General features: G+C 26.9%; 8 protein-coding genes across 22 annotated transcripts in view; 2 read left to right on the top strand and 6 right to left on the bottom strand.

Moving 5' to 3' along the window:
• The window catches only part of LOC132908593 (small ribosomal subunit protein eS10-like), a 30,606-nt gene extending 16,248 nt beyond the window's left edge, over positions 1–14,358 (bottom strand). The window contains exon 1 of the mRNA XM_060962714.1: positions 14,355–14,358. The gene's annotated coding sequence lies outside the window, so the exon portion shown is untranslated. The remainder of the gene's footprint in view (positions 1–14,354) is intronic.
• On the bottom strand, positions 250–6,846 carry LOC132909124 (zinc finger CCCH domain-containing protein 18-like). 6 transcript variants are annotated; one of them, XM_060963719.1, is made up of 8 exons: positions 6,592–6,846; positions 4,999–5,379; positions 3,879–4,906; positions 3,320–3,813; positions 2,349–2,608; positions 1,844–2,248; positions 1,304–1,684; positions 250–1,183 (listed from the first exon to the last, which is right to left on the bottom strand). In XM_060963719.1, the coding sequence occupies exons 3-8, from the start codon at positions 4,888–4,890 to the stop codon at positions 772–774; spliced, it is 2,964 nt and encodes a 987-aa protein (XP_060819702.1). In that variant the 5' UTR covers positions 4,891–4,906; positions 4,999–5,379; positions 6,592–6,846; the 3' UTR covers positions 250–771. The 6 variants fall into 6 exon arrangements, with proteins under 6 accessions (XP_060819702.1, XP_060819703.1, XP_060819704.1 ...); XM_060963720.1 differs by having other exon boundaries at positions 4,999–5,357; XM_060963721.1 differs by having other exon boundaries at positions 4,999–5,075.
• LOC132908797 (allatotropin-like) lies at positions 7,293–8,933 on the bottom strand. Its single transcript, XM_060963132.1, has 2 exons — positions 7,663–8,933; positions 7,293–7,516 (listed from the first exon to the last, which is right to left on the bottom strand). The coding sequence occupies exons 1-2, from the start codon at positions 7,902–7,904 to the stop codon at positions 7,372–7,374; spliced, it is 387 nt and encodes a 128-aa protein (XP_060819115.1). The 5' UTR covers positions 7,905–8,933; the 3' UTR covers positions 7,293–7,371.
• LOC132908552 (WASH complex subunit 5) lies at positions 10,094–16,106 on the bottom strand. 2 transcript variants are annotated; one of them, XM_060962628.1, is made up of 17 exons: positions 15,719–16,105; positions 15,445–15,547; positions 15,109–15,300; positions 14,554–14,768; positions 14,119–14,485; positions 13,693–13,968; positions 13,387–13,612; positions 12,878–13,113; positions 12,544–12,795; positions 12,259–12,441; positions 12,068–12,184; positions 11,808–11,980; positions 11,336–11,598; positions 11,071–11,254; positions 10,777–10,997; positions 10,514–10,667; positions 10,094–10,436 (listed from the first exon to the last, which is right to left on the bottom strand). In XM_060962628.1, exons 1-17 carry the CDS (start codon positions 15,838–15,840, stop codon positions 10,283–10,285), a joined length of 3,438 nt encoding a protein of 1,145 aa, XP_060818611.1. In that variant the 5' UTR covers positions 15,841–16,105; the 3' UTR covers positions 10,094–10,282. The 2 variants fall into 2 exon arrangements, with proteins under 2 accessions (XP_060818611.1, XP_060818612.1); XM_060962629.1 differs by lacking the exons at positions 10,094–10,436; positions 10,514–10,667; positions 10,777–10,997 and having other exon boundaries at positions 11,074–11,232; positions 15,719–16,106.
• A 70-nt stretch (positions 16,107–16,176) lies between these two features.
• LOC132908585 (transmembrane protein 223) lies at positions 16,177–18,212 on the top strand. Of its 2 annotated transcripts, XM_060962702.1 has the most exons (5): positions 16,177–16,346; positions 16,695–17,008; positions 17,125–17,390; positions 17,627–17,769; positions 18,007–18,212. In XM_060962702.1, the coding sequence occupies exons 2-5, from the start codon at positions 16,842–16,844 to the stop codon at positions 18,154–18,156; spliced, it is 726 nt and encodes a 241-aa protein (XP_060818685.1). In that variant the 5' UTR covers positions 16,177–16,346; positions 16,695–16,841; the 3' UTR covers positions 18,157–18,212. The 2 variants fall into 2 exon arrangements, with proteins under 2 accessions (XP_060818685.1, XP_060818684.1); XM_060962701.1 differs by lacking the exon at positions 16,177–16,346 and having other exon boundaries at positions 16,539–17,008.
• A 94-nt stretch (positions 18,213–18,306) lies between these two features.
• LOC132908580 (uncharacterized) lies at positions 18,307–21,536 on the bottom strand. 3 transcript variants are annotated; one of them, XM_060962695.1, is made up of 7 exons: positions 21,410–21,536; positions 21,102–21,343; positions 20,127–20,213; positions 19,744–19,905; positions 19,322–19,536; positions 18,965–19,228; positions 18,307–18,789 (listed from the first exon to the last, which is right to left on the bottom strand). In XM_060962695.1, the coding sequence occupies exons 4-7, from the start codon at positions 19,876–19,878 to the stop codon at positions 18,531–18,533; spliced, it is 873 nt and encodes a 290-aa protein (XP_060818678.1). In that variant the 5' UTR covers positions 19,879–19,905; positions 20,127–20,213; positions 21,102–21,343; positions 21,410–21,536; the 3' UTR covers positions 18,307–18,530. The 3 variants fall into 3 exon arrangements, with proteins under 3 accessions (XP_060818678.1, XP_060818677.1, XP_060818679.1); XM_060962694.1 differs by having other exon boundaries at positions 20,289–21,441; XM_060962696.1 differs by having other exon boundaries at positions 18,965–19,210; positions 21,102–21,441.
• LOC132908594 (microtubule nucleation factor SSNA1-like) lies at positions 21,509–23,836 on the top strand. Of its 6 annotated transcripts, none has more exons than XM_060962715.1 (3): positions 21,509–21,644; positions 23,092–23,291; positions 23,437–23,836. In XM_060962715.1, exons 1-3 carry the CDS (start codon positions 21,509–21,511, stop codon positions 23,539–23,541), a joined length of 441 nt encoding a protein of 146 aa, XP_060818698.1. In that variant the 3' UTR covers positions 23,542–23,836. The 6 variants fall into 6 exon arrangements, with proteins under 6 accessions (XP_060818698.1, XP_060818699.1, XP_060818702.1 ...); XM_060962716.1 differs by lacking the exon at positions 21,509–21,644 and adding an exon at positions 22,649–22,894; XM_060962719.1 differs by lacking the exon at positions 21,509–21,644 and adding an exon at positions 22,650–22,887.
• A 30-nt stretch (positions 23,837–23,866) lies between these two features.
• LOC132908565 (beta-1,3-galactosyltransferase brn) lies at positions 23,867–26,639 on the bottom strand. Its single transcript, XM_060962657.1, has 2 exons — positions 26,254–26,639; positions 23,867–26,172 (listed from the first exon to the last, which is right to left on the bottom strand). Exon 2 carries the CDS (start codon positions 26,133–26,135, stop codon positions 24,750–24,752), a length of 1,386 nt encoding a protein of 461 aa, XP_060818640.1. The 5' UTR covers positions 26,136–26,172; positions 26,254–26,639; the 3' UTR covers positions 23,867–24,749.
• Positions 26,640–26,861: the final 222 nt, after the last annotated feature.

Below are 26,861 nucleotides of genomic sequence, written 5' to 3'. Positions count from 1 at the left end.
GTAACGTAAAGATAGCTGTATAAAATAGACATGCTTTTTAATAATAGATTTTGTAATAGATCTTGAAATATTGTAGGTAATGAATTAATTCTATTAACCGCCTGAATGAACAATAATGACAAAGTGACAATAATGAACTTAATTTATTATAAGATAAAAAAAAGAGGTTATAGAATATTTATACTGGCGCGACATTTTATTGTCGTTTAATATCACCAAGTTTGTTTGTATATATTTAAAAATAGTAGGTTTGCTATGATCATAGATATATTGTATATTTCAACAGAATCTTTCATTCATATACAAATAAATTACACGTTTGTTTTTATTTACGTGTATTTGGCAGTTTAAAACGATATCTTGTTTATTTTTACCCTACTTATAAGAATCTGATCATTTAATTCTTAGAAATAAAGTACGGTTTGAAGTCTTTACATATGCATTCGCGTACAAGCATATATGTACGTGTATAGTAAAGCACAAATAGTTTTTAAATTTTCAATAATGAAGAAGTTATAATGACATAGTACTATACTCAACTTCGTATCTTAGTTACCTGCTGATACAAAAAAAGAAGTTAAATATTGACATTATGATTAAAAAAATTTGCGAAATTAGAAATGCTTTTGCCCTGATATGAATTTTTCATTTTATTTTCATATCGCATGTTACTTTGTAGCAGCTAATTATATATATCTAAGAAATATTTGTGTCTATGTATGTATGTATACATTCATATTTTTAAAATGACAAATAATGTATACTGCGTCATTAAACTTTTGATCTTTTACGCGCAATTGCATCTTCCACGGCTTTGAGTTGCTTTAATAATTCTTCTCGTCGTGAACTAGCTTTCTTTGCTGCTTTAGCTGCAGCTGCAGCAACGCTTGCTTTACTATCAATTAATGGTGGTGATTCTAAACTTCTTTTCTTTCCAGCCATTAAAGTAGATCGGTCAACTTTTTTAACTGTCGTAGTGTTGTTTGGTGGCTTTAATGTAAGCTTGATTTGTTGTTTAGTACCACTAAGTTTTAAGGCATCGATACCCTTGGAATCCTTTCGCGTTACTGGTGGAGTCGAGCCTTTCCTTCGACGTGTTTCACTGGAAGAAGAGGAATAACTTGACTCGCTAGAGTCACTACTGCTACCACTGCTTTCTGAACCTGAACTACTGTGTGATGACCTGAAAACATATTTTTTTATATTAGTAATACACATGCTGTATCTTGTTGTTTTTATCGATATAAGATCTCAAAAGTCTAAATTTTATTACAGTAATGAAATATAATTTTTATATTTTTACCTCGATCTCGATCGACTTTTAATAACTTTAGCTACTGCAGCTGCAGCTATCGCTGCTTTGTCTCTTGCCTTCTCATGATGACGTTGATGAGAAGAAAGCGGACTCGGTGCAGGTGGGTTGAGACCAGCACGTCGGTGAAGTGTACCAGTTGTAGGAGAAATAGAACCTTTAGGTGGACGAGGAGAAGGGGCAGGTGGATTCATTAACATGGCACCACGCGGAGGTGCAGCAGCTGCAACCGTTGGCGGATTAGGAGGTGGCGATGTCACCACTGCTTTCCCCTTGCCAGCACCACGGGTTCTAGAGGGAGGGGATGGTGAACGGGACCTGGATAGGGAGTCGTAAGAACTGTAGCTAGAGCGGCTTGAGCTACGGCTAGAGCTAAAAACAGCATATGGTACGTTTGTACGCATTTTTCTGGTGTAAACATTAAAAAAAATTAAAAAATTAAATTACAATTTAAAGAATTTCGTAATGTATGTTTAGTAACATAAAAATTATAGCCTTTATATTATTTCTATAATTAAAAATAAAAGTTACCTTGTGGACGTATACGAAGAACCTGAAGAATACGACTGTCTTCGTGATCGTCGAGATGATGTATTTCGACGTATCGTACTTGGAGATTTCCGGCGCATCCAAGGATCTGCCCACTCATCTCCTCTACTCCTTTCTTCTGGTGGTGGTTCTTCCTCTCGCCAAGGTTTCGTCGGTGGAATACGTTCTACTATGACTTCCCTTGATGGACGTTTATGTTTCTTCTCATATTTCTCGTAATATTCTCGTTCCCTGTCGCGTTCACGCTCACGTTCTCTCTCTCTCTCCCTTTCTCTAGTATGTGGTGGTGGAGAAACAGAATGAGGTGTTCCACGAGGAATTGCGTGATAATCGATACGTTCCCTATATTCAGCAGTGACTCGAGAGTCTGCTTTATAATGTACTCTCCTTGAAAGAAAAAGCGGTATTTGAATATTTATTTTAAAAATTTGAAAAATACATAACAAATACTTCTAATTTGCTTTTTGACTTTAATAATAAATATTACCTGTAATATTCTGGTGGTGCTGCTGGTGGTGCATAATAAGTATCAGGATCATCAATATATCTTTCTGGTGTAAGCCTTGGTGGTGGTATTCTTCTAGGTGCTTCTCTAGGAGGCCATCTTTCAACAGGTGGTTCTGGACTAGCTGCTCTTACATAATATCCTGCTTCTCTATCTAATTCGTCTTGTCCTAAACTTAAATTCATCTTCTTTTCTTCGAAGTCCATATCTGATTCTTTGCGTTTATTTGCTTTGCGCATCATCTGTGTAAAAAAGTAGATAAGAATAGAAATATTTCTTATAAAAATATCGTATAACATATAAAACTTCCGTTTATTTTGTAAAGCATTTTACTCAAAAGTATTTTTTCCATGGCAGTGAAACAATATGACGTGGAATTGAAATTGGAAAAGAAGTATAAGAATTGAGATTTTAAGCAATAAGATATCAAAAGGAGGGACAGAATGGCTGAAGATGTTGGATAGAGAAAGGAAGAAGGGGTCAGAGATATGCAAGAACAAGAGACAATAAGCAATAGTTTTAGTTCTAGTTTAGTTTTTTGTTTAGCTTAATTTTAGTTTTCTGTAACCTAAACCAACCAAGATCTTTCTTCAAGGGTGCTGAGTTAAAAAAGGGGAAAAACTGTAAAAACAATAATTTTCCTAATATCACTTTTTTCTGAGCTCTCAATATAGTTAATGTCCTTCTTACATTTATAGATTATTTTTTTTGCCATGGAAACTTAGTCTCAGAAGTCATAAAAACGTATTAAAGAAAATGTAAATCTTCTATATGCTTAAAATTTAGAAATTTGTAAAAAGTATACTTGTGGTTACTGAAAATTTAGTTACAGAAAATAAGAAAGCTTACGAAAATTACATACAAGATGTTTTTTATATCATTATCACTATGAAAAATAATGATACAGTTTGTTTCAAATAGGATACCTTACGAAGTATGTAATAAAAACTTACTTCTTTAGCATGTCGTAATCCACGTTCCCACGCTGATTCAGCAGGAAGATCTTCTACTTTTGGTGTATGTGATGGTGCTCCATATCCAGGTAATGGTCGCACCATATTTGGCCTTTCAATATGCGGCCTGAATTCGTGTGGAGTAGCTGCATGTGGTGGGTATGCCATTGGTCGTACCATGTCAAACATTGTATAGTTTCCCTTGTCAGTTACACCTGGATGTAAAAATCTACAACTAACTCCCCATGTGCACTGTCCTCGGTTATAAAAGCGACAAACAGGTCTTGGTTCTGTTTCTTCTGGTCGAACATCATCACCATCACTAAGCTCTCCTTCTTCTAATTCAGATTCTACTTTTTCCCCATCCTCTTCTCCCTCTTCCTTATCATTAGCATCACCACCTTCTTTTGATTTTAATTTATCTTTATCTTTGTCTTTTCCATCTTTATCATCTTTGTCTTTACATTCTTTAATAATTGGTCCTTCTGCTTCACCTAAAAATAGTTTTTAATTTTTAATAGTATTTATTTTAAATTATAATAATTTTTGGATTATTTACCTTCATCACGTTCATCTTTCCACTGTCCATCAGCTTCAAAATCTAGTTGTTCGCTTTCTTCTGTTAATCCAACTGGTACATGTTTATCTTCTTTTTCTATTTTATCATTACTCATACGTTTCTCTTCATTTTGTTGATTTTCTTTGAGCATTGATTCATGCTCAGTAGTACCATCAACTCCATCTATACTTTCTAGATCAGAAACATCTGATAAATCTTCACCATGTGTAATTGGAGTAGGTTTTGATTTAGTTATTGATTCAGGTTCATCTTCAATATCTCCATCTGAAATTTGTTCCCCATCCAATTCATTAAATGAAGTTTTTGTATGTTGTGGTGGAGAATGAGGTGGTGAATGCTTTTCTGACTCTTGATCATCCATAGGAGATGCTGGACCTGATTTTGGAGAACTTCTTCCAGACATTAATGATTTTGCTGAGCTACGCCCAGACCTTGGTGATTTTGGTGAACTTTGTCTCGATTCACTATTTTTATAGGAATATGATTTAAGGGAATTGTCTCCAGATCTTTGTGTATCTACTTCCAGTTCAAACTGTTTAGGTTCTGTATCTTCTAGATGTAAAGATTTAGAATCATGGGGACTGGATGGGCATGATCTCTCATCTTGCATAGGAGAATGAGATAAACTGCGATCAGTTCTTGGTGAATCCAAAGAATTGTTTCCTGAATGATATGATTTTGGTGAAGCAGGTGGTGATTTTGATAAACTACGAGTTGATCTTGGAGAACCCACTTCACTAGGAGATGCTAAACCAGATCTTTGAGATTTTGGAGATATTGGTGTATATCTTGGGGATTTTAAATCTCTTTCTGATATAATAGATCCAGGTGACTTCTCTCTTGAAGATATAGAACTTGATCTAGATTTACGTCCAGATACAGACGAATGGTGTGAGAAGTTTGGTGATGCCACATTGTCAGCAGATGCAACACGATCTCTCCTTCCATCATAATCCTCCGAAGAGGAACTTTCTGAACCAGAGTCTGACATGATGAATTATTCTAACCTGTAAAAAAGTTATTCTTTTTTATAATATATACAATAATGATTTGACAAAAAATGGGACCACTGCTTAAACAAATTGTTAATTCCCCTTACTTGAGAAGTGAATTTTTTAGCCGAACCGACCAAATGTAGCACTGAAAAATCTGCATCAGTAGCATCACAGGGCTTACCTGTATCAATAAGAGCCTGTGCAGTACTTGCTCTTGAAGGCACAACGCGAGCAATCCATATTGTGTCGAACATACTTTTTATATCACGTTGATAACTTTCTTTTACTAACAACTTTTGTACTTTATACATAAACTGAACTTTTTCACATTTACAATACATACTGTTAATTTTCAAGATTTCTTGCCCGAACTTTTTATTTTACGTTTTAAACTTTCAACTCGAACACAACACAAACTAAGAAATACCGGTAAACCGCAAACCGTTTTGTACTGCACTAGAAACTATAACGAACGGACTTTCAACCTGTAAGAATGTCTTTTGGGCATGGAGAAAGAAAGAACAAAGGGAAGAGGAAAAATTTAGGAAAAGAGAAACTAAAGAATTTGTACATTTATCATCATACGTAAGTGAAACTATATAGAACAAAAATCATTTAACTTTCTATCATGTCATTTATAGTTTATATACCAAATAATATAAATGTAATATAAATGTATAGCAGACTGTCATTAATAATAAGAAAATTAATATAATTTATAGATTTGATGACAATAATAAAGATGTTACAAATAAGAGAGCAAGAAATTAATTAAAAATGAAACTATGTTTATAAACATAAATTCTTTAACTATAAAGTAATTGTCTACAAATACTATAAAATAAAAATATTTAATATTTGCAAACATACACCAAAATTCAATAATATATCACTAATGCATTTACAGATTGAAGTAATAATATTTAAAAGCTGAATCAGAGTTTATTAACTGATGTCAATGTCATATTTTATAAATTATTATATAAAGCAACCACACAGTATTAATTCATATTTAAACCAATATATTTATTTTTAGAACTTAATAAATGGGAAGTCGTTTTTAAAATTTGTTTAAACAACTAGAATTCAAAACGATATTAAAAAACAATAAAAAGAAAATTTTGCACAACGAATCTATTACAGGTTTTGCTGTTAAATGTAATACCTAGTAATTATGAATATATAACATGAAATATATACATATATATGTCAGTAATATAAAATGTTTGTAATTTGTAAATTATAAATAAAATAATATTTGAAATTTAGTCCTACATCAATGCAATAAAGCTGCACATTAATATAGAACTATATATACTGTATATAACACATATACTTTTAAATGTTTTGTGAATTATTATCATATACAAAATAATGCAGAGAACTAAGATTAATGTGCATTAAAACAAAAATTTCCAATCACATTAAAAAGGGTTTGAATTTCACAATTCTTTCATGATATATTATTAGTTATTGACTGACTATACTGACTCCCAGTTTATTGAAAGATTTTTATGAATATTTGAGGTTAACATTGTAATATTATTAAATATTACTGCGTACCAATCTGTAGAACTTTGAACAAAAGATGTCACGGAATTTCATGTATCATTTATAAAATATATATATATATATATATATTTTTGTTATATATATATATATATATATATGTTAAGAATGTCTCGTGGGACTCTTACCTTAGTCTCGCGTATGCCTGTGGGCCTTTGGAGATTTTAAGACTCCAAGGCTTAAGCTGGCCGGCGTCACTTAGATATTGCGTATTCAAGATTTCACTTCTGCTCCCGTTTTATTCTTTTTCAGATGAATTCTATTCAAAAATTAAATGTATCTGCGTCTCGAATTAATTTTGCTACCGCAAGATCTACAACAGGAGAATGCACAAACGCAAAAGTCCGTGAAACGTAGAAAATGAAAGCCCTTCTGGGCTGTAAACCATTGATTATTCTTAAGATAGATAGTCACACCCTGAAACTACATAACATATATACGTATGTATACCTTTTGTTCCTCAGCTTACTTTTAAGAATTTATAGTTGGCAACAATGATTTAACAATACTTTAGTTTTATGATTACAATCTACCTTTCCGATGTTTGTAATGGCTACAAATTGCAAATTTCTCTACAGTATAAACTTGAAATTCTATTTACTTTAAAAAATTCCATTGCTTATTAACGTATAGAATGATAGGTTGTCAGAACTTAACCAATCACATTTTAGCTTTTAAATTGGATTTGTTAAATTCTTTAGGAGGGAATATCGTATATTGATATTTAAAAATGGTATAGTACATATATTAAAGATACATTATTTAGTTATAATTACTTTTATTATGTGTATTATTTTAGGAAACTAATATGTTAATAACAACAAAAGAGTTTTTTAAATATCGCAGATTTATTAAACTAGAAGTTATAGCTAGGAATTGTATATATCATTTGATCATACATAAAAGATTTAATATAGCCAAGTTATTCTTTCTGGATTAGAGCGATCTATCATTGACGTAAAATCAGTACGTTCATCCATTAACGCTTGTGTTAATTTCGTAGCAAAGGTTGGATTCGTTTTCAATTGTTGAAGTAACCAATCTACAGGAATTCTGAAATTAAAATATTTATATCGTATTAATTATATCAAAAAATTTGATTGCTCATTATTTTATTAAATTACACTTGCATCTCTCTTATTAATTGTTGATATACGGGAATAATTTAACAGAATTAAATTATTAAAACATGTATGTACCCTTGTGGAAAATAGCGTAAAAGTGTTGATAAAATTCGTTCCTGTTTATTGAGTTTTGGAACATCGATAGTACTTTGCCTTTTCCCGAAACCATATGCCGTAGACATATATTCAGGTTTAAAGCCTCGAATTACTCGTGGTCTTGCATGATGTTTTACGAAATGAGAATAATTATGATTTCTAGATGTGGCTACAACAATCCCAGTGGCGAAAGCCAATACAATAATGACACTTGCTCGCATGGTTTTCTAGTATTAAAAAAAGCCTTATTAATTATACTTGTACATTTATAAAAATTATATAATAAAATTGTTTAATTAATTCTTATTTATAGTATATTCTTATGTGAAAGAAATAAATAGATTTATATACATATATGAAGAGAAAACAATGTGTAAGAAGAGTATAAACTTTGAATGAAAAATATTAATGTTAGCTTAATAACTATAAGTGTCATTCATATGTTTCTTTCCCTTCTATTTTGTATTTTATATTAGACAACTTCATATTGTTAAATTGTAGGAAATAGTAAATTAAACATTTTCCAACTAAGTTGAAAATTTGTAATTTTAATTTAGTTTGATACAAACAATTTTTAATAATATTAAAGAAGAATAAAAATTTGATATCAATATGATTTTGTCTTCATTCTGCAATACTTATTATGCAAATTATAGTATTACGAGAGTGATGAACTTCTTAAATTCAAGTTGATACATACCACGAGGTCATATCGTAATCATTAATCACAAATGCAACATAAAAGTTGGAATATAAATATAATTGAGAAATTATGATACTTACATACTCCATTTCTTGCTTTCTTATATTAAGTATATAATACATAATATAATTTGAAATACCTATGTACATATATATATATTTTGTAAGCGAAATGGAAATCTACTAAATACTAAATATTTAAAAATAATATGGATATACAAATCAGTGATTAATAAAAGGTGTGGTATAAATATAAAATATTATTTTTAATCATAACAAAAACGTAATAAACACTTTTGCTGCGTATTTTCATATCAGCACGATATTATATAAAGTTTTTAAAAATAGCAACTTAAATTTTAAGCATAAAAAGTATAGTGTAAATATATAATATTGTTTCTAATGATAATAAGAATATAATAAACACTTTTGCTACACATTTTTGCATCAATACGATATCTGAAATCTTAAGAAATTACAACTTAAATTCTAAGTATAAATAGACCATGTTGTAACCGCACGTATAAGCAAGAAAGACTGCGCCCGGAGTTTATCGCAGTCTCTTTTGTAGCAGGCCGTCAGCATCGCCGTTGCAGTCACCGCTGACGGCGTCAACGACGTCCTAGCCGCCCATATATCCTATCAATGATATTATTTTATTTCATTTATTTATTTAAAATATTGTGTATACAATTTGAAATAATGTAAAATATAATAAAAGAAAAATAATTTTATTTTATAAGCATTTTAATGAGTATTATAATATCCTCTTAAATATTTACAGTAAATTTTCTCGTAATCTATGAGGAAGTGAAGCGGCGGTCGGCGTCTTCACGCTCTGATAACGGCCGTTTTTGCCGGCAAAAATTTCTATGTCATTCATTTTGTCATTTTTAACAAAATATAAAATATGATACAATTTAAAATTGATTATATAATTATGTAATCGTGATAATGTTTGGAATGGGTTTAAAAATATTATTTTAATGTAATTTGAAACGAGGATATAGCAGAGATTGTTTGAGAAGCGCCGTATTGCCGCCGCTCGCACCGAATACCGTGTTGAGCCGCCAATGCGTATGTAAATTTCTGCTGCAGATAGGGATGACGAGCAGCTATAGTTTCACATATGTATTCATTACATGAAAATTTAATATAAAAATTTAATTTATTTGAATTTCAGAGTAAGATATACTGTAATTAAAAGCTTCAGTTGATCGAATTTTGATAAATGTTATTATTAAGAATCTTGCATATTTATTTTCATATTTTATTTTTTGTGATATAATTTATTGTAACATTTAACATCTTTACTATTAGCAACATATAAGTTGCGTCATTTAAAATTCCTAATACTGCTGACGCAATCGATGTGCTCTTATACATTTCGATAAAAAATTTAAAAAAAGAAATCGACAATATATTGAAGCAGACATTACTCATTATTTAAAATAAAGATATCTTTGATGAAAAAAAATGTATAATTTTTTATGCAGTACAGCTGTATCTTTTCAACAGAATATGTTAAACGATTGAATACTATTACTTTATTATCTATTTAGTATATAATATAAAAAATATTCTCAAATTTCACTCAGGAATATCAAAAGGTATCGATTTTGAACACAACAATCAGTTGTCTAGGAAATGACAGTACTTAATGATTATTGTAAATAAATAATGTATTTATTAGAAAAATAACTACATGTTTTGTAATAGTAATAGAATTTTATTATTTTTCATTTAACAAGAACTGATACAATCATACATATATTAAAATACATGTACGTACAAAATACAGATCCATATTTAAATGTATGTACAAAATAAACGATATTTATATTTTTCATATTTCAATGTAATGCGAATTACTTTTTTAGCCACAGAATTATATTATTTATTTAGCAGTCTTTGCTTGGAAATGATCCATAATGATCATAGGAATTTCTTTAAGTATAAATGACCGTGGTATACCAGAATATCTCGTAAATAATTCTAGAATATGTAAAGTATTATATCCTTCTGATTCTCCATCACTTCCTGCTTTTATACTGCAAGGAGCAAAATGTTTTTAATATACGTAATGAGAAATTTTTTCTATTAAGCATACTGTAAAACATTGGTATACCTATCTGAAGCAACACAAGAAAGAACATATATACAAAGATATTTAACATAGCGTGTCATTGCAGAATAGGTACATTGACGTAAAATAGTTTGTACTCCAATAACAAAAACTACAGCATCAAGAGGATCTTGAGGTCTTTTACTCAAAAGACTTCCTGCAATTGTGTCGTAAAGTTATTTATTTGTTTATTTATATATTATATTTATTTATATGTATATATCATTATTTTTTTTAATTTATATATTTACTTATATTTAAATTACCTGTATTTTTACAATATTGTAATTTGGATAATTGTAATACAGTAAGTAAAAACATAATAAGTGCAATATTATTTATATTTGGAGATTTAATATAAATATTATTATGGGGATTGCTTATACCAGCCCAATCTAATCTAATACTAAGCTCGTGTAGTAATTCATTCTTTTCGGTTTCAGTTTGTTCATTGCTATTTTGTTTATCAATTTCAAATAATATAGCTCTGAAAGCCGTAAAATACAAGAAATAAGGAGATTAATATGAACAGGAAATACTTTTTTAATATTTATACATACGTGTTTAATGTTTGCAATGCTGCTTCCATATGCTTTGCTTCAAATTTACAAGCTGTGTTTAATTCATACGCTATTTTTTTCTTAAGAAGTTGATAATGTCCGACTTTCAATACACAGTCAAGTAATTGTGGACAAAATTTACTTGTTTGAGCAGTAATGGAACTGTGAAATTTTGACATGTTACCTAAATACACATATTTGATAAAATAAATGTTCACAAATTACTATAGATATATAAATAACAATCATCATTCAATAACATTACCTTTAGGACCATCCACAGAATTCAATATTGCATCAAAATAATCAATTGTAGATGACCACATTTTAGTGCGAATATTTTTTTCTATATGGTGTATCATACTGTTTAATTCAGTAATAATGTAAAAGGAAATAAGTTTATCAAGACCAGTTAAACCGGGTGTGCCAATTGCTTCTAATGTTCTTGAAAAAATTTTATAATTTAATACTTCCGTTTGTGTTTTGAGGTCATACCAGGCAAGAGAATGTTCAATATATACAGTTGTTCTAAAAATATGAATGTAAAAATTATTGATTAATGACAATACAATAGAATATATAGAATACTATAATATATTAATTATGTTATATCTATATATTAAGTTTAGAAAAACAATTAATATGAAAATGTAAACTATACAAAATAATAAAAGACATAGTAAAGTAGTACAAAAAATAAATTTACTTATAATATATAAATATAAAAAAATATTTACCTAGGATCTGTAATTCGAAGTAATTCACGAGCAAGTCTACCAATGAAAGTTGCAGAATTATTGTCTGAAACGGAAACATGTCTTTCGTCTTGAAAGTACCTCCATGATCTTCCCGAAGTCCAAGAAGAACCTGTACATTCTTCTTCTACTGCATTATTTATGATATATGTTATCTGTGAATCATAAAAAGTCATAAAAAGTATAAATTTATATTAATATAAATAAATGTATACACATCAAATATTTATGAATTTACAAACTTCTTCATGCCATATTTTTAAGCTATTAATATTTATGTAATCTTGAATATACTGAAACGATTTACGGTAGCCATCTATTATTGCTGTTAAATTATGAAGTTTTTGTAACAATGATATCTGGAATGACACGTCATTAATAACAATTTGTAATAAAATATCTTCATAATAAACACATTGCAATAAAAACTTACTTTTGATTTTGGTTCAAAAATAAGACCATTATCTAAAGCTAGAGTTACTTTTTTTACAAGTTCTTGTCGTATACCATCTTCTAAAAGGCGATGTGAATCAACTCTTAATACACCTAATGGAACACTTCTTAAAGACAACACCCCCTTTGTAAATACTGATACAGCATATGTTAATTTAGCCATCTAAAATAATTTGTTATTATTATATGATGACTTAAAAATATGAGTTCATTCTAAATTCTGACTGAATTAAATAAAACAAAGAAGTTAAAAATATATACATACCTTTAATCTATCATCTAATTGTGCATAATCTTTTAATTTGTCTTTTGGCAGTTTAGTAGGAATTTCTTTAAAGGCATTGGTTTCAAGATGTACTATTTCAGCAAGTAAACCAAATACAGTTTCAGGTATTATTTGCAGGACACGCCTTGCATATTTTTCTAGTTCTCTGCTGTAGTACTGTGATACTGATGATAAATCTGCACTGTGTGCTTGATTTACTCTTAATAAAGGAGTTTCTAAAGCTGAAGCCATCTGAAAATAAATTAGTTACAGTAGAAGAAATGTTGATTATTATAAATAAAAGTTAATTTTCTAAATCATAAATGAAACTTACTTTCAAAAAAAGTGCTTTTAATTTTATTACAGTAGGAGGACTTTCTTTTATACTAGCTTGCATTGTATCAATAAATGATTCCATTATATTCCATGCGTAACAACAATCTGTCACTATATTTAAACTTATCATAGTATCTTCCGTTATGCTTCCTGTACGCAACATGTTATGCAATATTTCTCGTGTATCAGCTAAATACTGTGATATATGTAAATTGTTTTCCAATTGATGAAATTCTAAAATTATTATTGAAATTAAAATTATTATTAAAATTAAAATACTATTATGAATCAATATCATAATAAAGAGTTAAGCTAATTATAATTTCTTCTATTTCATTCACGAGCAAGTCTACCAATGAAAGTTGCAGAATTATTGTCTGAAACGAAAACATGTCTTTCGTCTTAAAAGTAACTCCATGATATTTCCGAAGTCCAGGAAGGATCTGTACATTTTTCTTCTACTGCATTATTTATGATATATGTTATCTGTAAGTAAATTATATTTACCTTGCACTTCTTCTAATGCCTGTAATAATTGCACTATTTTTCTTCCATCCTCTTGTTGCAATGAATCAATATGTTTACTTATCTCCATAAACCAAGTATGCAAATTTTGATTTCTTTCAATACCATCAAGTGATTTATTACCACCAAATATTTGAGCAAGATCTGTTATACGTTCAACACATGTTCCTTTATCCCTAATCCATTTAGTTTCTTTACCAAATAACAACTAAAAATTGAAAAGAAAGTTAATGAAACTTTTCCTAAATTATTCATATAATTATACAATGTAAGAAATGTCAATCATACGTCTTTATATAATTGTTTAACACCTTGCTCAATTTGAGCAGTACTTAATAACAATTGAAGACAATCAGATGTAGTATATTTGCTTTCAGTCACTACTAATTGTCTAAGCATGCGTGAACGTTTTGAATCTTCTAATGATATAGTTGACGTTGCAGTATGTAAAAGTATCCAATGTAATACTACATTACACTCCCTTACTAATTTTACCAGAGAACCTATTGCACTCTCGTCTAAAGTCACTGCTAATTGCACTTCCTCTGTTTCACATATTAATTTCTAAAATAAATTTTTACCATAATGAATAACATATATATATATATAATAATATTAAAACAAGAATAAAATAAGGTAAAATATTTTAAATTATTATTTTAAAATCAAGTATTTGAGGAATACTTTACCATTAAAAATAAAAAATGTAGTTACCTTCATTTTTTGACCATAGTTTTGTGCAATTACTTTTACATTTGATGATTCCAAAGTATTATTAAGTGCTGTTCTTGCTGCTTTGTATGGTAACCACCAATCACATAAATTTATTACTATTCCCATATAAATACTGATCACCCAGTTATCAGGGAAAAATCTGTCTACTGTTTCCCTCATTATAGCTGTATGAGTATGTAATATGGATGGTTTAAATGATAAAATTATAACTAACATTGATGCTTGATTAGAGAGAGCAGTACTACGGTGTTCTGGGTGTGGAAAAGCAAGGCTTTGATTGTATATCTCATCAGAACGCAAGCGTCCAATAATATGTTCAATTAAGGAATCATTTAGTGGCACTCTTCTGCAAAATCAATCTTTTATAAAACAGATATAGATTCATTATAAAATGAAAAAATTGTAAAAACTTACTTAAAATATTCTTCAGGATAATTTGCAGGTCGTTTATTAGAAATTTTAGAAAATCCTGTTGATCGTAATAACGTACATATATCATCCACTCTTGTAGAGGATGAACGTTGAGCATTATATCGATAATAAGAAACAAGTAATCTTTCTCTTATACATCCTTCAAAATGATAATCCACCAAAAGCAACATAACACCATACAAATATACTGCTTCACACTATTAACATAAATATGATTATTACCTTTCTTTTAGGCAAATGCAATACATCAAAAGTTTTATTATAAAAATAGTACAACCATACAACAAACATTTGTAATGTTTTATAGAATTTTATAAAAATAAGAAGCTAATAAAAGAAATTTAATATTTAATATAGGACAATACTTAATATATTTCTAAGATATAATTTAAAATACAATTTAATATCATAATTGCAACAAGAATAACAATAACTTTAAAATTTAATCATTTAATTTAAACTTAATGAATATCAAGAAATAATATAATTTAGGATATCTTTAATTACAAAACAAATATTTATAAATTATAGAAATACCATTAATTGTCTTCCCTCTTCGTTGAGCATAATAGTATCTATAGACTGATGAATATACATTCCATCTCCTAACTCATCTACATAGAGATTTAGATCTGTTACATATTTGTGCATGCTTTCAAAGGCTATATAAAATCTTGAAATTATATCAGAAAAATTACTTCGTAATTCTTCATCTGTTTCTTGAAGTATCTAAAGAGAATAATTGTTAGAACAATTAAAATAATTTTAGATACAGAAATCTAAGAAAATATTAAATTTTATTATAAATTTAAAATAAATGTTAAAAACTATTTGAGTTCATTTATATAATTTTATCATTTCCTATGTACTTACTGGGTCACTTTCAATTTTTTGCTCATATGTACTAGCAGATTTAAAATATACAAAATCAATTATAATAGATCCATACTTTTGTATAATTTGTTTTGAGTCCAAGCTGTAAAGTAAGAGAAAATTAATGTACTTGTATAATATATTTATAATACAATTTATACAATATATTATAAGTAATATTTAAGAATTATTAAAATATAATAATTCGGCTAATAATCGTGCTTATATTAATAACAAAACATTTATATAAAATATTTAATAGAATATAAATAACCTAAACACAGGTGGCACATAGTCCTTTAATCTCATTAATTCTGCTATAATAGCATTTCCACGAGATACTAATCGTAATAAATTTTGCCCACAAATATTATTAGATGCCAAGAAGTCACCCATTTTGTATTTATTTATTTTATTAAAAGCAGCTGATAATACATGGGCATCGTTCTAGCAACAAACGTCAACAATTTCATTGATGTGAAAAGATCGAAGGAAACTGTCAAATTGATCATTTGGTTAATTTCGATAGTTAATTAAAACATACGTATAACACGAAAAAGATTAATATCAATAGTGATATAAGTTTTTCAATATTTTCCAAAAGCTATATTAATGGTATATATTTTGTAAATTTAAGAAATGTCGATTAATATGATATACTGTAAATAATAACTATAATTTAAAATATGTAAAGATAAAATGTATTTCATTAGATATGAAACATCATTTAATATACAGAAATAAGAAAATTAAGAATTAATAATAATAGTAATAATAATAATAATCTCTTATCGGCTTTCGCCTATTATGCTACCTATATTCTAATCATTTTTAAGTCTATTTATTTAACCAAAAGGTTCTTATTTTTAGCATTCATGATTAAAACTGATTAATGCGCTAATGTACGTGAATATTATATATTTTCAAAATATGAAATTTTATATAATATGTAATAATTTTTCTTTTTTATAATTTTATTTGAAGATAGATAATCAAAAAAAATTTTTTACGAAGTATTTAAAACATTATTTTTTGTATCATTGTACAGTCAAGCTTTTGTTTTATATTGTATCTTTTCTGTATATTTAAATTCAGTATTATATTTATTTTACCCATTACGATTTATTATTGAAATAATACATTATATTATATCATATTTCAGAATGTAAATTCGATAATGTTGTTTTATGTTTCTACAATTACAAATTACATGCAATTATATGAATGAAATGTTCTCTTTGTAATAGCAGGTAATACATGACGTATGATAACATAACCAAAAGATGTACTAATGTGTGCGTTCTACATATTAAATTAATTTTATTTCATAAAATAAAAGTAATTCAAATATGAAATGAAATGAAAGTGATATAAATCATAATTAGAGGTAAAATAATATGACAATGCTGTTGAATATTTTATCTCATAGAAATGCAACAAATTCTTTTTGTAAGTTACAATTTGTTTATCAATCAGTGGTAAGAAATACTAAATATAGGAATTCTATGCTTTTTAAATGTCTCCACTCTTCGTCCAAGTGTACATTTAGAATAAAAAATATAAGGTAATATAACAATTTTTTATGATTTATATTTATACTTATACAAAAAATGCAATTTTATGAAAATAAATTATTTTTTGTAAAGTATCTAAATAATGTTTTATTTAATTATTTTATAGAGAATGTAAGAAACAATTATATCACGATTTGAGAAACGTAAATACAAATGTACAAAATAATGTAATATTATATAAGAATAAGGACACTCATGATTTCATAATAGCGAAACTACTTTTATATGGGTGGATTTTTTGTAATACATTAATATCAGTGGCGACTTATAATCCAAAATATATAACAACATGGCGTAAGGATATATCTTGGTCAGAGTATTTAAAAATAAATGGAGCATTAATCATGTACTTTGCATATTCCATAATAATAGGTAATATACAATATATATAATTAATTTTCAAGTATTTATAAAATACCTTTATACAAACAAATAATATAAAATAACATAATAAATTTAATAAATAATATAAAATAATTATATTTCATGCTTATATTCATTAATGAGATCTAATAAATAATAAATATATGTTAGATAAAATGAAGCAAATCTAAAATAATACATAATATGTTAGAAATTTATTTTCACGCATGTATTTTCATGTTTAGGACCTGCTGGTGGTGTAATGTTATATTTGGTTAATCACAGATTGATAAAATACGTTATTTTACATAAAGGTGGCAAAGATGTATCTATAATCACTAATCATTTATTTAAAAAACATGATACCATTACACTTCCTCTTGAAAAGGTATGTATTTTTATTTAAATTTATTATTAATAACAATAACAAAAGTCATTTTTATCTTACTTTAAAGTATATATATTCGTAGTTTAATAAAATATTTTATAGTTTCATTTAAACAAACTAAACGTAATATTGTTTTTAATATATCTACTAACTAAAAATATTTGATATAATAATTAAAATAAATTAATAATTAATTTAAAATAATGAGTAATTAATTATGTGTCCTATATCCATAAGGTTAAAGTTATATTTGCAAGGCAGGAAATGAAATCTTTCTTGCCAATGAAGATTCAAGGAAGAAGGTTCTTTTTCATTCTCGATGGTCATGGAAAATTTTTAAATGAAAAATTATTTGACTGTACAGTTGGAAATAGAAGACGTTGGTAGATGTATTTTGCAGTTAAATAAATTATGATAAATAAATTAGAGATGTAATACAGCTACTTAATATGTTTTTTATTTTTATTATTGCATGCAAGGTAGAAATATTGCTGGATTATGCATATGAAGATAAGTTATAAAAATAAAATATACTCATTACAAAATAAAATAATTAATATATATGTATAAAATAAATAATACTTACTATTTTATACAAAATATAGTTTCATAAACTAAATTTTAAATATGTTAGTACAATTAATGTATATATGTAATATACATTTCTTATGTCTTGAAATCAATTCATATGTAAGTTATGTATAGATTACTATAAACACATTGGATATATTCACATTTATATGAAGTAGATTTTCTTTTCTTTAATATCTTTGCCGATCATAATATTTATGTGAATACTTGCTCAAACGATCACTGTATCCATCATCATGATATTTATCCTCTGCCTTGTAATATACTTCAGGTGCTGAACCTACATGTCCTTGCCAATATCGTGTCCAATAAAGATCCTCTGGATTGATATCATGTGGATGTTTAGCATTTCGAAATACATGTACGCAGTATATGAGGCTTCCTATCAATGTTAAGAATCCGAAAACAAGGAAAACTATACCCAAAATCCTAAAACAATTCCAAAATGTTAATTTTAAGAAATCTTAAAAAATAAATTCCTTTATATGCAATACGTTTATGAAATTAAGTTATAATATAAGTTATTAAAATTTATAATACTGTTCTGCATAAAATTGAAGAGAAGCTAGGAAAATTATATAACTCCTTTTAAACATATACTTACCAAACTATTAATGGTTGAAAAAATTGAATCACTATAACAAAGCCTAATGCAACAAGAATTAAACCAAGATTAAGAAGTAACATAAGACAGCAAACTCCTTTGGTATTTGGGCAAAAAGGATTAGGTGTCGACATGGTTTCTATAATAATACCATCTTTTTTAGATGTGTGAGATTTTACTGATTTTGCAGAACCATAACTACAATGACTGGGTGCTCGATGTCCTAATCTTGAACTTGGTGTTAGACTGTGATGTGATACATGGCTATTGATTAAATAATAATGATACAATCATATATAACAATAATGATACAACCATATACATGTAAAACTTATTATATTTTATTATATTTACAACCTTATATCTGAAGTTGCCCTATATGCAGCACTTGTAACATATATATCTGAACCATTGTCACATATGCTACCATGTGAAATACTTTTACTAAGGGGATGAAGACTATGTCTTGAAGATCCAGATAATACTGAACCACGACTATTGTGTATATTTCGTGATTGTCTTCCTTCTTCTTTTTCATATTTGTCTGAATGGTCTTTTTTCATTGATTTCATCTATCAAATTTAAGTACATATATAATAAATAATAGATCTCTTGAATGTTCTATTATAGTATTAAATAGTATTATAAGGTAACATATTGTATTATACATACACTATTTATTTAATACATATTTTTATGTACAATGCAAATTTTCATAATTACTAACATATTAATTATGGTATATATGTTTACAATTGTAAATAAAAGTTATAAATTACCATTGTAGCATGGTCAGTAGACACAATATATTCAGATACTGTACGATCTGATGGTGCACGATGATCATCTCCATCTGTTAAATATTCTCTATTTATATTATTGTGATATCCTAGATATCTTGAATTATTTGTCATTATGATACTTAAATTTTTATAATTTATCTAAAAAGTATAAGAAACTTGACAGATAGTTTAAACCAGTACCTTGTCATTAATAAACATAAACGATTAGAAATTATAATAATTAAAATTAATTATATTGTTCAAAAAAAAAAAAAAAAGAAGAAGAGAGGCAGAAAGATGCGTTGTAAATACTAAACAATTACATAATATTTAAATAACAGTATTAAATATTATATATTCCTGATTTGAGCAAGACTTACTTAATAAATAGTGAATAATATTTTTATGTGATATCACAAATTTCAAAAGATAATCTTGATTTTATATTTAGATATTTTTAGTATTACCTGTAAAAATTATTATGTAGTAATAAATGCTATTAAAAATTTTTCTAATAATACAATATTATATTATGTACTTACATTTTTCATTATTTATTAGTATTTATCATGGTTCAGGGATAATATATTATATATAAGTAAATTAGTATTTGATATGATGAATGAATATGTACGTTACATTTCCTCTAAATGATGTGGGGGCAACAAAGTAGGAATGGCAAATTGCAAATGAATTGCAAAACACGCAATCATCATAGAATCTTTTAATTGTATGGTGTATGTGACACCACATTTGTCGCCGTAGTAAACTCCTAATTTAGTAACGTGATGTCATTTGACAAGGTCATATGCATCTTCAATCGATAATGTGATCATTTAAAATGCAATTTTCAATTTTTATTTGAATATTTTCTATTCTTTAATTTACAATTTTTGTTGGGACATGTATTTATATTTTATGGCCCAATATACTTAAATTTTCTTTATATGGTAAAAATTTAAGAAAGATTAATTAAATCGACAAAATTCAAAATTAAAGGTAAAATGAGATAAATATATATAATTTATTATGCCCTTTTTATTACATTAAGTAATGTTAATTGTTTTCTTTTTATTTCATTGTTCAATAAAAATATGTTTTCGTACACTATGAAAATTTCGAAGGATAACGTTGAGAGATTACCTGCGCAAGCGCCATAAATCGTGTCAACTTAAGACCAAATACATATTATTTTTTAATTTATATTTATTTTTACTGATTTACTTAATGCACTACAAAAATAAAATTTGTATCTGATTGGAAAACATATGTACAGAAAAGTAATATAGAAATTGTTGTATAATTATGTAGCTAGATAGGCCAGATATCAAGATTGATCTTTATAAACATCATACCTGAAACACTCATGTCGAAGAGATTTGTCGAAAGCAAATTTTACGTGTAAACTCGAGATTTACGGATTTCATATAATTATTATGTGTTTAATTATTAATTCTTGTCTATGTAGAGATGTCTTTTTTCAGGAAATATTGGTCAAACATAAAATAATATTGATACATCATGGATGTTTGATTTTAGAAATATTAGTATTAACGGTACCATTTGGTACATTAGTGCACTTTTTTGTAACAAAACACTGTAACAAAACATTTAAATGTTAAAATACACCAAGATTTTGCTTCAACAATACTGATTTATTTACGTTTAGATGGATACAGGTAGAATATAACTGCACGTTTCTAAGGCTTTCACGTTAGTGTGAAGATCTCAGGCGAAAGGTGTATTTATTACACCTTGGTAGATGAAAACACTTCGTGACGCCTTTAAAAGGCAAGGAGAAAAGCTGCATTGTTTTTTTCCAGTACAATTCTTTAAGAGGTCTTCTGTAGTTAGAAATTTCGAAAAATTCGATTGTTGGATTTTGATATTTTCTTTAAGTAAGTATACAGTGGCTGACAAAAGTACTGGTACACTCGCCATAGAAAATTTCTATACATATATTGTGCATATTATATAAAACATTTTGAAATTTCATTAGCATTACAATGAGACGTCACGCTATGATTATACTAGAGAAATTTGAACCCTCTGAAGATATATACAAAAGATGCAAGATATTTACTGCAAATTTATGTTTAGCAAAAAATTAATATAAAGTATGATAGGTCACCTTACACATCTAATAAATGCTTAAGATCGTCCTACCCACCGAATATTCAGACTTATTAATATCGCAGATAATTGCCTATTTAAATATTTTTGTAATTTCTACAAAATATGTATACTTATATTAAATATCTCGTAACTTTTGTATACATTTTCAGAATTAATCGTTTCAAGTTCTACCAATATAATCATGATGGTTGAGTGTCATTATAGTACCAATGAAATTTAAAAATTGTTCATAATATCTATAAAAGATATCGACAAGTGTACGAATACTCGAATTTTTCCCTTGGAAAATATAAAGGTACCAAAAATAAAAGGTACGAATATACTCATGCAATTCATTGTAGGTATTATTTTAAGAATATTTCCTGAAAATTTCAAGATGATTCTATGTAAATTAAAAAAGAATTTTTTACGTGTCAATCGAATTTGAAACTTTAAACACGTTTTTCTCAGAACGATATTTTCAAAATCGATCACCACAATTAATCGAAAACTGCTGAACGGATCTGTTCCGAATTTTGAGGGCTTATTTTGAATATGAAATAAAGATATAAAAAGATTTGGATACAAAAATCTAGTCTTTAATCAAGAATTTTATTTTTCAGTTTAGTTTTTATTTTATGGCTGAAAAGACCATTTAAAATTTTTAAAAATATTTTATATTTTGATTACTGAACGATATTATCAAGTTCTAAATAACTGTTTCAGTCTCAAAAATTAGTTGTTAAAAACAATATTATATACGATTTTTAAATTATAATCAATTATATTAACAATTGCGCATGCGTTGAAAGTGATGTGTTATAAACTCCGCGCCAAAAACAGAAACCTTCGTTTAGATTCGTATGTGTACGTTAAATGTATAAGCATAAATTATTGGTGAATTTTTTAATAAAAAAATAATTTTTTGTTGGGTGCTGTAGAAATATTATAATTTTATTATTTGTGCATGGAGGGTTTGAAATGTCTCAACACGGTGCTGCTTTGCAAACATATAATCAAGAACTTGTAAAGTGTAAATTTATATTTATTCATTTGTAATCAATGTAATTAATACGATATGTTTGTTTTATTATTATTTTATATTCAAATATGAACACATAAAGTAGAAATGAATTTTAATATAATATTAAATGATACATATAGGTTATAAGTTGTATAAATGTATGTAAATATTAATATGTTACTTTATTAATTTTTTATTTTCTATAGGTTTAGAAGAGATGAAATTGAGGCGTACAGAGTTACAAGCGGAAATTGAATCTCAGGAAGAAGAAAAAAATCATTTGCAAAGAGAAATAGAAAAGCTGTCTTATAAATTAACACGCCTAAATGATAGTTTAAGTAAAAAGATAGCAGTCAGAAATGAATATGATAGAACTATTACAGATACAGAAACAGCATATGTAAAGGTATATCTATTGTTTCTTATACTTTAGAACAAAAATTAGATTTAATAAAAACTTGTTATGTCACAAGTAATCATAAATAGTAAATATATAGATACCAGTATATTTATTATTATAAGAATTTATATAAGAGTTGTTACAATTACAGATTTTGGAAAGTTCACAACTTTTATTAAATATGATCAAGAGAGAAGCTACAAATTTAGATCAAACATTAGTTAAAGCTAACATGGACAAGCAACAGTGTCAATGATAAATGTAAAATAAAAATTAAACAAAATGGAGAACACAGTGTTTATAAATTTACAAAATATATTTACTGAACTTGTAACTATAAATCTATAGATATCAGTGCAACAAGTACAAAATTGTAAATATCTAAAAAATTTACAACTTGTTCTTTAAAATCCTTATATTAATGTGATAGAATATTTTATTTTTTTATAATCTATAATCTATAATCTTATGTTGCAGTTGTATTTTCATTTTTTATGTAAGGATGATATAAAATAATTTACTTTTGTTGATAAAATTTGTGTGAGATAATAGTTTTTATGTAATAATATTACATATTAGTATTGTATTGTATTGTATTCCTTTATTGTATTGAAGCTTATGCCTATTACAATCTCTTTTGAACATTTGCACATTTAATACATTTTGTTTCTATCTAAATTTATTCCACTAAGATAAATTTTAATTTACTACCTAAATGTAGCTATATCCTAATTACTATATAGCTTACTATATATTTCCTAGTTCATTATTTTTTGTTATTTTGACTTATCTGCTAAGATGTTTGTACATATATTTCTATGCTATAATGCTGTATGCGAGCACATGTTCCCTTATTAATAATTCCCTGCTTTTGTTTCATATATAATAACTAGTATTAATTGTAACTAGTTATTCAAATATGAGTTATAAATTATGTGATATTCGTATAAAAGCATTATATAAGTAATTATATTTACTATAATAACTTATGTATATAAAAATTGATTATTATATTTATGTCTGTTCTTATAAGACTATTTTTAAATATAGTTTATAATAAATTGATTATATTAAAGAATTTTTAGTCTATTATTAATTAATTCCTTAAACTTTCAGTAATTCATATTATGAGATGAAATTCCTATACATATATCATCGAATTAACCACAGTTTTAATTATGCATGTACACTTTATTGTATTCACTTTAATTTATCTATTATAGTTTGACTTCAAAAAATTGTTTTCAAGTATACATATTTTGAATTACTAATGAGGGTACATTATACAATAGTTAAATATATTTATTGTACAAAATAAATATATATAACGTACTGATTTCCTTATTTAAAAATATGAGTGATATGGAACTACATAATATTTGATTTTATTTTCAAATGTTTATAAAAATATATTCATGTTTAAATAAAGCTCATATTAGAAATATTTTGGATGCAATTAAAAATTTAGGCATTACCAAGAGCTTTTTGTTCATTCCATACATTCAATAACTCATTTGGATTTCCATATCCATGAGAACTTATTACATATTTGTAATTAAATTTTGTATAATCTTTCTTATAAAAATGAAATTCCTCGCAATGAAAAGGTTCTATGTCTGCCTTTTTCGCAACTAAGCCTAAAAAAATATCATCAAATTTGAAATATTTAGTATAAAGGCTAGTATAATACATATCTAAAAGAGCTTCTTTAGACAGTATATATGCACCAGCTGTAACATATGGTGGCCATAAATGATAAGGATATTCATTAAGAGAAATATACCATTTAGAAGACTTGTGACGATGAGGTGAAGATACAAATACAAATCCTGCAAATAATCTAACATCTTCTGGAAGTTCAAAATCAAAAATTTGTCTTTTTGTTCTATTCATTGTCAATTCATCTTTTATATGTTCTTCCTGATGAGGTTTTAAATTTATACTATTTTGTATATCAAAATTATTTGCAGGAAGTGTATGTAATGTTTTATTATAAAAATCTTGCTTTAATCTATGCATAAAAAGTGTTCTTTTTAATTTTTCATAAACAAACAAATTCTTTCTATCAAAAGTATGAACATTTTTTTGTGTAATTGTATCATTACTTAACTCTTCCATTTTATCACTATCTTTAATTTCTCTCTTTTTATGGGTATCGATTTTTTTTGGCTCTTTTAAATAATCAGGATAATTAGTTGGATTTCTTATAAATCTTAAAACATTTTTTACAGAAACATATATATCATCATCGACAAACATGTAAAATTTTGAGTTAGAACAATATTTTACTAGCCATTTAAAAGCCATCATAGTTTTGATAGTGTTATTATAATATGAATCTATAAAATCTGCTTGTATGATATCTTTATATTTTGCAGCCTCAATTCTCACTTTTGTTTGAAGTTCATCATCATATGGATGTACACCTAACATAAAAATTGTTCTTGAGGGTACATCAAAAAATCTTTTTTCATAACCCCAGGAATTTCTAATTGCTAATCGTCTTTCAAAATTTTCTATTGCAGATTTTACTATATAGACAACACGAAACATGTTGTATGCAGGGTCTACGCATTTTTGTTCATTATCGATTAAAAATGCATATTTATATTCATTTATAGGTTCAACAGTAGGTTTTCTATTATGTCGTAATGCATTCACAAATTCATGTACATCACCTTCGTATGGGTAAACAAAATTTGAATCATATGTAATTTCAAATAAATGTGTGAATGCTCCGAAATAATTAAGCAATATAATAAGACCAATACAAATACAAATATATGTTAACTTGATCTTTGATGTTAAACGAAGGCTTGAGTGAAAACAGGTATGCAATAAACAATACATCTTTATAAATTATATTTTTACATAATTGCTTCATTGCCTATAAAAAAGATATACTTATATTTTTGCCTCATTTATCTTTATGTTATTATTTTATGTAAAAATGTAAGTAAGTACTTACATGATTGTTATGTATATGGATTTCAAGAATGTTCTTAAGGTATACTCCAACATGATAAATTTATTGATATCTTAATTATATCAATATTTTACTTTTTTATTTATTTTACTAAGAATAAAATTGCAAAATGCTACTTATTGTTTTGAACTAATGACTTATACTATGGATATACACATACAGGTGTAATTTGTAATGTATTGAATACATCGATTTAGTTTTATATTAATATCAATTAAACGTTGGTGTCAATTGGTATCAATTAAACAAACATTTTTATATTCATTATTAATTATAATACATTTCGATATTTTAAACTTAGTGACTTATTGTATATTTTTTCGCTAGCAGTGAAACTTTTATCTGTAGGTGAGGTAGTTTTATATATGTACATATATATACATATACATATACAGATACAGATAGAGTATACAGATAGAGTACGCGGTCATATGTTTCCATGTGAGTGCATGCAATATGAGAATAGAAAGAGAACGTTGTATAAAGGCTCCTTCAGTCCTTATCTGATCAGGCATGACATTGTCGCCGTTTGTTGATCGGTGCATGGACATAATATTCATAGATTGGTGTTATACTTCATATTTATTGTA

The sequence above is a fragment of the Bombus pascuorum genome, chromosome 7, assembly GCF_905332965.1.
Source record: "Bombus pascuorum chromosome 7, iyBomPasc1.1, whole genome shotgun sequence".
Lineage (NCBI taxonomy): Eukaryota > Metazoa > Arthropoda > Insecta > Hymenoptera > Apidae > Bombus > Bombus pascuorum.
The sequence above is the reverse complement of the archived record's forward strand: the minus strand, read 5'-3'. Positions and strand labels throughout refer to the sequence as shown.

Coding starts and splice junctions, on each gene's coding strand:
- LOC132909124 (XM_060963719.1), bottom strand. CDS start 4,890: ATGTCAGACTCTGGTTCAGAAAGTTCCTCTTCGGAGGATTATGATGGA. Junction 2,609..3,319: donor GATTACGACATGCTAAAGAA/GTAAGTTTTTAT, acceptor TTTTTTACACAG/ATGATGCGCAAAGCAAATAA. Junction 2,249..2,348: donor GCACCACCAGAATATTACAG/GTAATATTTATT, acceptor TTTTCTTTCAAG/GAGAGTACATTATAAAGCAG.
- LOC132908797 (XM_060963132.1), bottom strand. CDS start 7,904: ATGCGAGCAAGTGTCATTATTGTATTGGCTTTCGCCACTGGGATTGTT. Junction 7,517..7,662: donor TTACGCTATTTTCCACAAGG/GTACATACATGT, acceptor TTTTAATTTCAG/AATTCCTGTAGATTGGTTAC.
- LOC132908552 (XM_060962628.1), bottom strand. CDS start 15,840: ATGGGTGACTTCTTGGCATCTAATAATATTTGTGGGCAAAATTTATTA. Junction 14,769..15,108: donor AAGAGGGAAGACAATTAATG/GTATTTCTATAA, acceptor TTATGTTAATAG/TGTGAAGCAGTATATTTGTA. Junction 13,114..13,386: donor GGCATTAGAAGAAGTGCAAG/GTAAATATAATT, acceptor TAATAATTTTAG/AATTTCATCAATTGGAAAAC.
- LOC132908585 (XM_060962702.1), top strand. CDS start 16,842: ATGACAATGCTGTTGAATATTTTATCTCATAGAAATGCAACAAATTCT. Junction 17,009..17,124: donor TTTAGAATAAAAAATATAAG/GTAATATAACAA, acceptor ATTATTTTATAG/AGAATGTAAGAAACAATTAT. Junction 17,770..18,006: donor TTACACTTCCTCTTGAAAAG/GTATGTATTTTT, acceptor TATATCCATAAG/GTTAAAGTTATATTTGCAAG.
- LOC132908580 (XM_060962695.1), bottom strand. CDS start 19,878: ATGACAAATAATTCAAGATATCTAGGATATCACAATAATATAAATAGA. Junction 19,537..19,743: donor CTACTGACCATGCTACAATG/GTAATTTATAAC, acceptor TAAATTTGATAG/ATGAAATCAATGAAAAAAGA. Junction 18,790..18,964: donor TTTCAACCATTAATAGTTTG/GTAAGTATATGT, acceptor GAATTGTTTTAG/GATTTTGGGTATAGTTTTCC.
- LOC132908594 (XM_060962715.1), top strand. CDS start 21,509: ATGAAAACACTTCGTGACGCCTTTAAAAGGCAAGGAGAAAAGCTGCAT. Junction 21,645..23,091: donor GATTTTGATATTTTCTTTAA/GTAAGTATACAG, acceptor TATTTTCTATAG/GTTTAGAAGAGATGAAATTG. Junction 23,292..23,436: donor CAGAAACAGCATATGTAAAG/GTATATCTATTG, acceptor TTACAATTACAG/ATTTTGGAAAGTTCACAACT.
- LOC132908565 (XM_060962657.1), bottom strand. CDS start 26,135: ATGTATTGTTTATTGCATACCTGTTTTCACTCAAGCCTTCGTTTAACA.